Here is a 14043-nt window from a genome sequence, read left to right as displayed (position 1 = left end):
ATAATTTCATTGTCTGTAAAATTGAGTCAAATTCTATTATTTTTCAATACAAAGTCAATTAAACTTAACCATTAAATTCTCATGAGAAAATTGATAGATCTGTTTTTTTTTCAAAATCAAATAAAACATCATTGCAAATGGATCCTTCATGAGTGCGTTTTTCATGGTATCCTACACCCTCAATTATATACAATATAAATCAAACTAACATCCAAATTGTTATAATTTATTTCAGATTTAAAATTCTGTGGTATAATAATATTGATACAAGATTTATTTACCTACCACGACTCAAACTAGAAAAGAAATTAAAATTAAATAAGGAATTTTAACTTAATATCAAACTCAAACTAGAAAATAAATTCTAAATTAATATAGAATTTTAACTTATTTTTAAAATCTATATAGCAATGATTCCTCTAGCAAACACTATTATAACTAAACCACGGCAAACTGTATTACTCGACATTCCTATGAGGGCTTGGTAAAAAGGCTATAGTTGTGTAAAATCCCCCATCAAAAGAGCTATCACAGGTGGGAAGCATATCCCAGCTGTTATCAACTACATTATAGCAAACCACTTCCACCGGGTGTTCTGAAATTGCTGGTATGAAACACACGTAATCTCCCACTCCAATGCAGCATTCCCTTGGAAATATCATCTTTTCAAGTGGCGAAAGGGTATTCATCCATTCGTCGCAAAGTAAAGAAGGCATCTGCGCAATCTCCACCCATTTCCACGAAGGTGAGTTTGACAGGCTGTCTTCATTAATGAACTCCCACAGAGTAATAGTCAACTTGAATTTCCGTGACCTTCGCATTCTTGGTTGTGGTGATCGCTTGCTCCTATATTTGGCTTCCACTAGCAATAGACGCGAACCGCAGGTGACCATCCATGGCGGAGAACAGTCGTTACGATCCTGCACTTTTTCAGGGAATGGAACAAAATTCAACGGAATGGCCTTGGGTGCTGCTTCTGAACCATTCTGCTCAACTGGGATGGGGAAACACACGATGCCCTTCGTTTTCTCCACTGCCATCTGAGAATGAGTCCAGAACAATCCATTGTGGAAAACAAGCTGGGAATGTGGGCCCAGCGTTATATCCTCAGGAAAATAACCAGTGATCTTCCATTCCCTTTGGGAAGATTCGTAAATTGCCACCTTCTGGCTTTGAGGAGCAAGATCTTCGTCAGGCCGATTGTACCCAACAGACACAACTTTGTAAGCACAGTCAGATTTCTGATTATTATTCTCGTTAAGAACAATGCACTCAGCGTGGTCGATCCCTGTTTTTGGCATAGGAATATCAACGAATGCGCGTGTATAAGGATTGCAGACCCTAAGAGACCATTTGTTGTGGCAATCAACTCCATGGACCAAAATGAGTCCTCCCACAGACCCTCGGCAATACATGTCCAGATCTATAGGATGATAGGGATTCCGTATCCAGTCCTCTAGGAAAGAAAACGTGAAGGATTTAATCCAGGTGCGGGTGGCGAAACAGAAAGACGCAGATGACCTTGTGGGATTTTTACCGCACAGAACCAGTCGTGGTTGCTTCCCATTGAGAGGCGCGTCAGCCCACTTTGTTAGAAAATAGCTTGATGAAAGAAAGTACTTCCATTGCTTGCAGATGGTACGATACCTATACACAAATTCCACTGGCAGCCGAGCTAATATCTCAGTTTGAAGATCAGTCGATTCGCTCCACAATGAACTAAACAGATCCGATTTTTGCATTTCCATATTGAGAAGGCAACTCGATGAATACAATACACAGGCGAAGAAGACTCGTGAATATTGATAAGGGAACTCGATCGAAGAAGAATCGTGAAACTGAATATTGATAAGGGAACTCGAGGAACCAAAATTTATGAATATTTCTTGAATTACAACATGACAAATTTATAGTACGTTCGTAGTATGGACGCTCGAGTCCTTCAAGACAAAATATGAAAGGTCGGCTTTAGAGCTACTTTTATTTGTTTATTTATCAAGTAAAGGGAAAAGTAACAACGTTTCTAGAGGAAACACTAGAAATTAAATAAAGTTATTGAAAATAAATAAAATAATATAGAAATATAATTATGAAAATATAAATTAATAAATAATTATATATTATTTAATATTTATATATCATTTTATATTTATATATCATTTTGGTCCATTTTAGTTTTAACGAATTTTGAAGTATTAATCATTTATTATTTTGAAAGTGATTCTAAATTTAGGAAAGTTAACATGGAGCATATATTTTAGTTATTTAGTAAAAGGATGAGAGTGAATTTATTTTAGGAGGAATTTTAATTATCTTAATATATAGGAATTAATATTTTTAAATCGTTTATTATTTGAAATAAGTATTAATGAGGAGAATATCCAAAGCACGAGAACAAATATCATTGAATCATAAATTCTATAAATAAACTATATCATGGCATCTGTTAGTATTGTGGTTTTAACTATGTAGTTCAACGTGTGGAAAGCATAAATTTCTCATACAATCTCTGGTTGAGATGATTCATGCAAAGATCAAAATTTCATACAATATCTGGTTGAGATGATTCATGTAAAGATCAAAATTTCTTAGTGTCAAGGATATGATGTATTTTCCCATGTGTGAATTTGACAAAAAAAAATGTGATTTAGAGCTTGCAAATAACAAAAAAAAATTCAAATAGTTGTAGGCCATAATTTTCCCAACTATGGCCTACGATCAATGTATCTTTTTATATATATATATATATATATATATATATATATATATATATATATATATGAGAAGCAATAGTATTCAAGTATATAAAATTTTAAATTTTGATTTCCTTATATCTTGATCTACTTATAATCAAACAAGATTATTTATTCATTTCATGATTATTTACATTCACCAAATGTTCCAACTCTAGATATCTAGATCTAGAGTTCTTTTAACCATTGTTTTTTGGTTTTGAACTCATATAGAGTTGTGTATGAAATGAGTTTTTAAGGGTTTTATGTACATTTATGTCTACGTGAAATAAAACATGTCATGTTGATGTGCCATATCAAGTGCCAATGAAGATGAAAACTTGTATTCCTTATTTTATTGACTTAATCATATCCAGGTCTACTCAAATACAACTGTATGATTGTCACAATTCTCCAAATATTGAATTATGAATTTCATTGTTTTGGCATTATGATACAAGCGTTGTCCTTGATGGCAACTTACATAGATTATAGTTCACAGTACAACAAGTTAATAGCAAAAGATTATAGATCAGAATCCAGAGATTGAAGAAAGAGAGGTATACACTGCTTCATTTTGTTTAAGTAGCGTGTACACATAGATACATAGAAAAAAAAGATCGTATACATATACATGCACTCTCACAAGAGGAAAGGCGCGTACAGGTTGGAAAAACAAGGAAATTCAAAAGCAAAGAATACCAGTGGTCAATAGCATGGTATTACCCACAATATTGAGCAGAGTAACGACTATTTGATCCCGTCCAAGAATACCACAGGTCTTAATTCCTTATGGTCTAAGGCATTGAGAAAGACCAAAAACTATATAAGGAGGAGAAGATCATAAGTGAAATGTGTGCAAGTGGAAGGGTTTCTGAGGAATACTTCTATCTGAAGTATTTCCTATGTTGCAGGGGCTATGATTATGAGATGATCTGAAATATTTTGTGCACCTTGGATACAATGTTAGATCAGGTTCATAAGAACTAAAATGACTTATCATTGCATGATCTCATGTTGATTGGGATAGATCTGATTACTTACACATGTTTTATTCTGTAAATATTATGATCTCAGTATGACTGAAGTCTAGAATAGCTGTGAAGTTTTATCTTAGTAATTACAGATCTATATGCTAGTTCACTTTCGTAAAAGCACGTATACATGCTGGTTAGTCACATCCAAGTACCATATATATTACGAAATATGATATTTGAAGTTGCAGTTGGTTCTCGTTGTTGTTGCAGAGTTCTGGGTTCTGCTCTGTGTTCTGGTGACAGTGTTCTGAATGTTCAAATTCATGGATTGTGATTTTCTTCAGTGATGATGATGGGTTTTCAGTGATTGTTTGTATTATAGTGATGATTGATTTTGAGCTTCAATGTTGCTGATGGGTATAGCATGAAAATTTGATGAAACATGGCCTTCAGATTTTGGTGTTGTGTTCCAGGAGTATTTAGACTCAAAATTTATGAAACATGTCCCTAGAGGAAGAGAAAAGGTTGTAGCCTTCTGTAGGTCGGTGCCTTTGTACTGGTAAACATATAAGCTAGTACAAGAGCCAGGGGGTTGGAACTCCCTTCTAGTAGTAGTTGGAAAATGAGTGAACGTTAGAGCCTTCTGTAGGCCAGCACCTAAGTACTAGTAAATGGATCTGCTAGTACAAGAGCTAGGGGGTTGGATCTCCCTTCCATTAGTAGCTGGAAAATGAGTGAAGGTTGGATCCTTCTATAGGTCGACACCTACGTACTAGTAAACAAATCAGCTAGTATAAGAGTTATGGGGTTGTAGCTCCCTTCTAGTAGAAGTTGGACAATGAGAGAAGGTTGTAGCCTTTTGCGAGTGGTTTCCTATGTACTGGTAAGAGTCTGCACTAGTACAACATTGTAAACAAGTTTTTCTTATATTAAAAGAAGACAACAACAAGTGGTTTTTAACCCGCATTAGGTTTCCACCTTAAATCTTGGTGTTCACGTGCATTGCTTATGTGTGATGGTTTATTATGTTATTACTACACATGGTTATTCTCTATATGGTTAATGAAGTATTGATGCACTGATTAAAGATCAACATATGATGAATTAACTGAATCATAAGTTTGTTGGATATACGTCGGTTGCTTTAAAGACAGTTGTGTGTGCACGCGAGTTACCTTCATTGAAGTAGCATATATAAATTTGAGTATGACAAGAAAATGTTATTAATTTGACTAATACTGATTCACCCCTCCCCCCTCTCAGTATTATTTCCAGCAATTGGTATCATAGCAGGTCCTTTCGCAGAAGCTTGATCGCTTGAAGGAGATCTATAGAAACAATGGGAAAGAAGCTAAAGAAGAAAGCACCTAAGAAGAAGAAGACGTCTCAAAGGAATAGTGACAACATGAGAGACAAATGGTCATCAGGCAAGTATTCAAATTCGGAATCACCTCAAATTGAAGATGAATAAGCAAAAGAAGTATCATGTACAAATTTTTGGTCTTCTAGTGATACTTTTCTCTGTTTATGCAATGTTGAAGGTATTGAAAGTGATAGTGAAAGAAATATAGAGGTAGAAGTTAAAAGATTCAAAGATAAAATTAGAGATCAACAAGATCTATTTGAAAAAAGGGAGAGTGGCTTAAGAGAAGAAGTTACCAGATTAAAAGCTTAGTTGGAGGAAGGAACCAAGGTAAGGAAGTAGTACAAGGAAAAGGAAGATCAAAATCAAAATATGCAGGATGAGGTGACACCATTAAGAAATGAAGTAAATGAAAATAGTACAACAATCAAGAGACTTAAAGATAGATCCAGTTACTATGAAAGTCTTGAAGCTAAGATCCTCTCTCTAAAAGAAGATCTTGAAGAATCAAATAAGCAGAATGAAGAACTACCTCAAGCAGATGAAGAACAAGAAAATGAGATTCTCAAATTAAGGCAAAAAGTGGAAGAAGGAAGAAAGGTTGAAGAAATCATGAAGAAGCAATATCTAAAAAAGGAAGAGAAATATCAGGTTGAGGTAAATATCATAAAATCTAAACTAGAAGAAAAGGATAAACTATTGTGATTTCAAGATAGTACTAATATTTTGGATAATATTCTTAGTAGCCAAAGGTCTCCTACCATCAAAACTGATCTTGGTTTTCATGAAACTATTGAAGGTGAATATAGAACACAAGAGGAGGCAAGGAACTCTAATGAAAAATCTGAAATGCTCAAGAAGGAGATAAGAGATCAACCCCATCAATAAGCAAGGAAAGAAATTCTTCAAATAAAATCATTTACTCCTAACTATGGAAGTGATAATTAGTTATTCCCTCTGATGAATAATGTTGAATGTTTTGTATGTCATAATTTTGGACATGTTGCAGCGAGATGCAAAAGTAGAATGGTTCAATCTAATAACCATCACATAGAAAGATCATCAAGTTCCAGGTACTTTAAGGGATATTGTTTTTCTTGCAATATGTTTGGTCACAAAGCCATTGACTGCTATAAAAGGAATATGAAACATGTAAGAAGTTTACACATATAGCAAAGGAATGCAGGAACGAATTTTGGGCACCATACCAAAAGGAGAAAACATCATCACACTATATGGAAGAAGAAGGAAGTACAGTTAGAAAGATGTGGCATAGCACAATATACAAACATAACAGAATCAGGGGTAGCTGAATAACTGGATGATGATGATAATTTGATGAATAACTAGATGATGATGATGCCTTGATGATTCTTACTGACAAATGCAATGATCAAATTTGACAGTCAATAGATGGCACAGGTTCAGGGGGAGCATATGCTTCTAATAATGCATTGTTGGCATTAAAGTAGAAGACCTTGGTACATGAAGACCTTGATCCACATAGTTTTTTTGATTCAGGTGACCCTTTTGATGATGGACATATACAAACTATTGGTCTTGCTGTTTCTAACAGATACTTATGGTGCAGATCATATATGGTGTATAGTAATTACTGATGACTATCATGGTCTTCTTTAGATTGTTAATCCTTGTTATAAATGTCATGTATATCATTTGATGTAAAGGTCATGTAAAGACCTATGGTGTAACCCCACTATGCATGGGAAGGATGATGTAATAATTCCTATATTTCAGTCATGTATAATCTATTGGTGTATCCCCACTTGGTTGGGTGGATGAGCCAAATTTGGTGTATCTCCACTTGGTTGGATGATTGATGTATGTATGAGTCATTGGTCTTAGGGAAGTCATACTCACTTAGTTGAGTTATAGAGTCATGTTATTATTTTGAAAAATATCTTTGCAAACTATGCATGTACTCAAGGAGAGTATGGATAGCATAGTGTATATCAAAGGGGGAGAATATCTTGGTCAGCACTTTGCCCTTGATGTAAAATGGGGGAGTACCTTGGTGTCGTGCTTTCCATCAAGTCCAAAGGGGGAGATTTTTGGCATTATGATATAGGTGTTGTCCTTGATGGAAACTCACATATATGACAATTCATAGTGCAACAGGTTAACAACAAAGTATGACAGTTCAGACTCCAGAGGTTGAGGAAAGAGAGGTATACGCTGGTTCATTTTGTCTAAGTAGCGTGTACACCTAGGTACACAGAAAAAAAAAAGAGTATACGTATACATGCACACACACAAGAGGAAAAGCGTGTACAAGTTGGAAAACAAGGAAATTCAAGAGCAAAGAATACAAGTGGTCAATACCATGGTATTAGCCCACAATATTTAGTAGAGTAATGACTATTTAATCTCGTCCAAGAATACCACGAGTCCTAATTGGTTATGGTCTCGGGTATTGAGAAAGGCCAAAAACTATATAAGGAGGAGAATATAATAAGGCCAATGTGTACAAGTGAAAGGGTTTCTGAGGAATACTTCTATCTGAAGTATACGTTATGTTGCAGGGACTATGATTATGAGATGATCTGAAATATTTTGTGCTCCATGGATACATTGTTAGATCAGGTTCATAAGAAATGAAATGACTTATCATTGCATGATCTGATGTTGATTGGGATAGATCTGATTACTTACAAATGTTTTATTTTATAAATATTTGGATCTAAGTATGACTGAAGTCTGGAATAGCTGTGAAGTTTTAAGTTATTATTTACAGATCTATATGCTAGTCTTCTTTGGTAAAAGCGCATATACACACTGGTTATTCACATCCAAGTGGCGTATACATTATGAAATATGATATTTGAAGTTACAGCTGGTTTTGGTTGTTGTAGTAGAGTTATGGGTTCTGCTCTGTGTTCTGGTGACAATGTTTTGAATGTGCAGATTAATGGATTGTGATTTTATTCAGTGATGATGATGGGTTTGTAGTGATTGGTTTGATTACAGTGGTGATTGATTTTGAGCTTCAATGTTGCGGATGGGTCCAGTATGAAAATTTGATGAAATGTGGCCTTCAGATTGTGGTGTTGTGTTCTAGGAGTATCCAGTCTCAAAATTTATGAAACGTGGTCCCTAGAGGAAGAGAGAAGGTCATAGCCTTCTATAAGTTGGTTCCTATGTACTGGTAAACATATCCACTAGTACAAGATCTAGGGGGTCGGAGCTCCCTTCCAGTAGCAGATCGAAAATCAGTGAACATTGGAGCCTTCTATAGGTCGGTGCTTACATACTAGTAAATGGATTGGCTATTACAATAGCCAGGGGGTTGGAGCTCCCTTCCAGTAGCAGTAGGAAAAGAAGTGAATGTTGGAGCCTTCTATAGCCTAGCGCGTACGTACTAGTAAACGGATCGGATAGTACAAGAGATAGGGGGTTGTAGCTCCCTTCCAGTAGAATCTGGAGAATGAGAGAAGGTTGTAGCCTTCTGTAGGTGGGTGCCTATGTACTAGTATGATTCTACACCAATACAAAATTGTAAGCAGGTCTTTATTATATTAAGAGAAGACAACAACAAGTGGTTTTTGTCCCGCATTGGGTTTCCACCTTAAATCTTGTTGTGCATGTGTGTTGCTTATGTGTGATGGTTTATTCTATTATTACTACACATGGCTAATGTTTATATGGTTAATGAAGTACTGATGCACTAATTAAAGATCAACATATGATGAATTAATAGAATCATAAGTTTGCAGGATATATGTTTGTTTCTTTAAAGACAGTTGCGTGTACACGCGAGTTACCTTCATTGAAGTAGCGTATATACATTTGAGTATGAAAATAAAAAGTTATTAATTTGAATAATATAGATTCACCGCCCCACTGCGCCAACCCACCCCCCCCCCCCCCCCCCCCCCCCCCCCCCCCCCCAAGTATTATTTCCAACACATTGATTTCCATTTATAATGAGATGTTGGCCTTCATATATTCATTTCATTTCAACCTCCCAAATATTTATTTTTGGACTCTCTTTCCAAAGATAAATTGTGTTTAGACCTAGTTTAAGGTTTATAATCCTATGCCTATGGTTCCCAAATATCTAGATTGATGGATATCTATATTTGTTAAGGATATTTGCATCGTAATAGTTAGTGATATCTACCAAACATTTTCTAATTCAGATCAATAATTATTATTAGCACAGGGATTGACCTATTTGGCATTTAAAGATCATATTATGTGGCTAATGATGAATGGTTACACATGATGAAACAAAAACATGATATTGACATGATGTTGTTTGGTGAGATAATCCCACTTGAATCTAAAAATTGAAGTGGAAGACAACCTGTCTGCAGCAACACATGTTAGTATAGAAGTGGAAGAGACAGAGACAAAGAGATAGATAGAGACACAAACAAAGACATAGGTAGAAGTAGAGAAGGAAGCACAACAGGAGAAATATCTCATTACAGAGTAGAAGGAACATATCCAATGTGGTTTTTCAAATATCTTTAACTCTAATGTTAACTTCATGTGTGGAGGCACATAGAATGATTATGAACAAGAGTTAAATTTCCTTTAAGAATGGATTGGAATGCCATGTGTTGAAAATGTCCCCAAAGAAGCCATAGAAATCATGTTGAAGATAGCTTGGACGGTGAAAACATCAATGGAATTTTAAGGTATTGGAGTCCCGAAGAGATGAAATTATTATGGTCTTATGTTGTAGCAGATTGATGATGGAAATAATATAACAAAATATGACAAGTGGCAGTAGTCCACATACAAACCAATTATTGAAGAAGTCAACGACATGCTTAGACAACCTGGAACAATGGAAGACCTGGATAAGAAAACAAAAAAATTAAGGTTTGAAGGATATAACAAGAACAAAATGTTGAAACAATTTACAGACTACAGGATGTGGAAGAAGAGAAGAATAAAAGTAAATGTAGTTGAAGTAAAATTTTAAATTGTAAGCCTAGCTAGGACATACACCACGAGGCATCTTAATCAATTTTTTATGTAGTTGTAATTGAGGGGGAGTGTTGGAGAATATAATTCCAACCACTTTTTAGGTGACAAAACCATGCATCCAAGTGTCCTAGTTCAGTTTAAATTAGTTCACTTTTGTCAAGTTTCACTCGAATCATTTATTATTGATGTTTCTAATGTAATCCTATTTAACTAATTCGTAATACTGAGAAGAGAAATCCTCTGCTCCATCGTTTTGTTATCTTCAATTTTTTTCAATGTTTTTCTAAGCTGATTATGTGTAGAAGCTGAAGCTTGTAAAATATTTTGAACAAGAGGAGGAGGAATTATGGACCCAAATCACTCTCGAGAGTCAGCTAAAATATTCAACTGTAAAGGAGAATTCAAAATAATGCACACTTTTGGTTCTACAATAGCAAAACACAATACAACATGAAGCGAAAAGAAGGAAATACCTCTGATGCTTTCGGAAAATGTTAGCTAAGAAGAATGTTTTTCATATCGATAAGGAAAGGCTAGCAAAGGAGTACACCATGAATTTTCAGATTCTTGAATATCAAGCTATAGTTATTTCCCAATTAATGGATGAGAGAAACAATAATACAACACAGAAAGATCATGATCTAGACTCACTTACAATGATAAACTATTGCAACAAAATTTTGAAAGTGAATTTGGAATGCCATAGTAAGGTCAGTGAGGATGCATTAATGGCAAGGCTGAGATGTTTGATGTAGCTAACCGTTATGCATAAAAGCATGATTCAGACAGGAGCCACCTTGAAAATAATCTCATCCTTTCGAATTTATAGTGTTAATGACATTCATGATGCTGAAACTAACTTTTATAGCGTTGGACTTGTGACTGTTGATGAAGATTGTAAAATATCGTCATATGTTGTGGTGAAGTAAAACCCATATCCGATTTTTTAAAAGAGAAATGTCTTATTACTATATAGGATTTTGAGAAAACATTATAGATAAAGGAAAAAATGAATCCATGTTCATCTCGACAACATTTTTCATTTGGTTAATCGTTGTTCTTTAGTGATATACAATTCCATAGCTTAGAGATTCTAGTTTAGAGCTCCACAAGTTTATGTTCAAGCTCGCTTCCCTATGGTTCCAACCTCTATAGTTATGTTTCAAAAATTATGAGTCTCCAAATAGTTTATCTTCTCTGCAATATTGGTATCTTGTTGTGTGTAAAATCTTGTGCTTATAATTATGTTTTCGATTGAGGCAGGTCAAGATTTTTTAGGAGAATTTAGGAAAATAACATGTATTTGGTGTAATAGAAGGTGTCTAGGATCAATGGAATGTTTTTACTACAAAATGGTTGCGTATATTCAGCAAGAGTTTCTCCCAAGCAAGGACAATATTTTCTGAAGACTCATGTAGGAGGAAATATGAATATGAGAAGACAATGTGAGTCTGATAAGTGGTGAGGTAGTTGAAATAATATTAGGAAGGAAGTAAATAATGCATCTCTATAAATATACCCTCATGAATTTATCACATAGAGAGAGATTTTAGCACTTAGGTCACTCTTAGCATGCTCAATCTTGGTACCTTAGATTGAGTTGCAGTGAGCCCTTGAATTGATGATAAAAATGGTATGAGTACCTCAACTTCCTGATATAGATGGATATTGGTGGCCACCCTCCTATTCCACCTAAAACTCAATTTGGTTTCATCATTTTCCTTGTTTATATCATCATTTACTATTTTGAACATTTTTTTGGATCTTGAACTTTCATAGAAGTTATTACTCCCTAAATGAATTTTCTTTGATGTTTGCAACAAGCCTGAAAGGGCCTATAGACAATCCTATAGTACTTAGAGAGATCTTTCCAACGAGGTATTATACACGCAAAACATAGATAATCTGACCAAATTACAACCCCACGAATTTGGTTGCTAAACTAACCTTAACAGAGCCCACAAACTCTTGTTGTTCCATCTCCTAGGTTTAAGGTTTTGGTTGTTTAGGGTTTTCCCTTGTTGTTCAATAATAAAAGGCCCTTGAGACTCATTGTAAGAAAGCTCAGAGGCATGTAGCCACCACATCTCTTCCCATATATAAGCTACTTTTGCCCAAGCTATTTTATTTCCATTTATGTATGCATTAGAGGAAATTTTGGCCTAAAAGTGGCCTTCGAAGGAAATATAATAAAATAATAGTTAAAATAATAAGAAAAGAGTTATGAATTTTGAGGGAAAAGAAGACAAATAATTTTTATTGCTTGTAGGTTTACTGAAATTTCAAGTGTAGAGAACCATTGCAGACAATTAAATTCCAAATCTAACAAGTACCCATTAGGCATACTTTTGAGAATACCCACATTGATAAAATTTGAAGATACATTAAAAAAGTTTGTTCAACACTATTTTTTAATGTCTCTCCAACTTTTATCAATGCGGGTCTTCTCAAAAGTATGCATGATGGATACTCGTTGAATGTGCAATTCAATATAATTTAAAAAAGTAGTTTTCTTCTTTTACCTCCAAAATATTTACACCTACCTCTTTTAAATTTAAAGGATTTTGATTGGTTTACATATTATGACAAGGAAATTACATGAAAATTTCATGGGCCATTTTATGACGAAATTTCCTCTAATGTAAGCATATTTTAGTTCTTTGATATTATTGAAATGAAGTTTTATTTTTGTTGCATCTCTATGTTTATGTGTATATCTATATTTTATTCCATTTGTGCATGAGTCTGGATCAGTGGTTTTAGAGTGATCTTCTATTTCTTTTCTTTCTTTCCATGTCCCCAACAAGGTTAGGGTATAAGGAGTTAGCGCTCGAACTGGTTGATTCTTTCAAAGGCCAGCCTTAGGAACCCCAATGACCTCTCATGGTGGAAGAAAGGAAAGACGAGGGGCTAGGAGATGCTTTCAAAATATTGCTCCATGAATCCATCGAGTGGAAAAGGAACACAATGATGGATAACTTTGCCGAGATCCTTTGGGGCCTACCCAGAAGAAATAATCTTCATCCAACAACCACTCTAAGGGTGACACTTCTTTTAAGGTACAAGTTAACTTTGACATTCACATATTTGAAGGCCAGATAGATGCATATGTCATAGATAGATGGTTGAATATGTTGGAAGGATATTTTTTAGTTCATGACTTTTCCAATTGGGAAAATATTAATTTCACACTCCTTAAAGTTTCCCCACAATTAAAGGACTAGTGGGAATCCTCATTGTTTTTACCCACACCCACGTGGAATTATTTCCTAGATTCCATCAAGGAACAATATTACCTTTTTGTGATATATGAAGATAAATCCATAAATTGGACCACACTGCGATGAGGAAGTGATCAAGATGTGTGAGAGTTTACAAGTTTTTCCATATCCTTCGCATGAAGTTTAGTATTAAGGATTTTGAGTGGCATTTGGTACCTAAATATCGCAATTGTCTACACAAGTACATCTAGGATGAGATGGAGTTCCTAGACATATCCTCGCTCAACGTGACCTATCGATACACTATCAAGATTGAGCAAACATTTAAACAAAAGAAACTAGATTTTGGATATGTGAATCTATAGCAAGAGAAAGGCACCACCAAATTGTATAACAAAAAACAAATCCAAGACAGGACGACCCAGGAAAACCTGTTGTAGCTACAAGAAAAGAAAAACACGAAAGAAAAGTAGGACATAGGGAAATGGTGGGATTTCCATATGATCCCCACTTACAACACGAGTGTTGAGCCAAGCACTCATTGGTGCCCGAGGTGAAGGATTCTGAATGAGATTCATGTTCCAAATCTGAGACAAAAATCGATAAGGGGAATGACAAATCAAAGCACATTATCAATGTGGATCCTAATTTCATTATTTCCACCACCAAGATATAGAATGATGATCCCAAAGACTGAGAGGAAGGGGAACGACTCTTCCACTCACAAATGTGGGTGAAGGCTTCTCCGGTGCCATTCATTGTTGACAACGCCAGAAAAAATAAATTCATTT

The 14043-nt window shown here is 35.0% G+C and overlaps 1 protein-coding gene across 1 annotated transcript; it reads right to left on the bottom strand.

The window, feature by feature from the left end:
* Positions 1 to 458: 458 nt before the first annotated feature.
* Positions 459 to 1748, bottom strand: LOC149212453 (F-box only protein 6-like). The gene has a single exon (XM_089388697.1). It carries the CDS (start codon positions 1746 to 1748, stop codon positions 459 to 461), a length of 1290 nt encoding a protein of 429 aa, XP_089244823.1.
* Between the last annotated feature and the right edge of the window lie 12295 nt (positions 1749 to 14043).

This window comes from Pinus tabuliformis, chromosome 1_1 (genome assembly GCF_031772625.1).
Source record: "Pinus tabuliformis cultivar Carrire ecotype Pingquan chromosome 1_1, CPIR1, whole genome shotgun sequence".
In the NCBI taxonomy this organism is placed as follows: domain Eukaryota; kingdom Viridiplantae; phylum Streptophyta; class Pinopsida; order Pinales; family Pinaceae; genus Pinus; species Pinus tabuliformis.
Note: the sequence above shows the minus strand (reverse complement) of the source record. Positions and strands in the feature narration are given on the sequence as shown.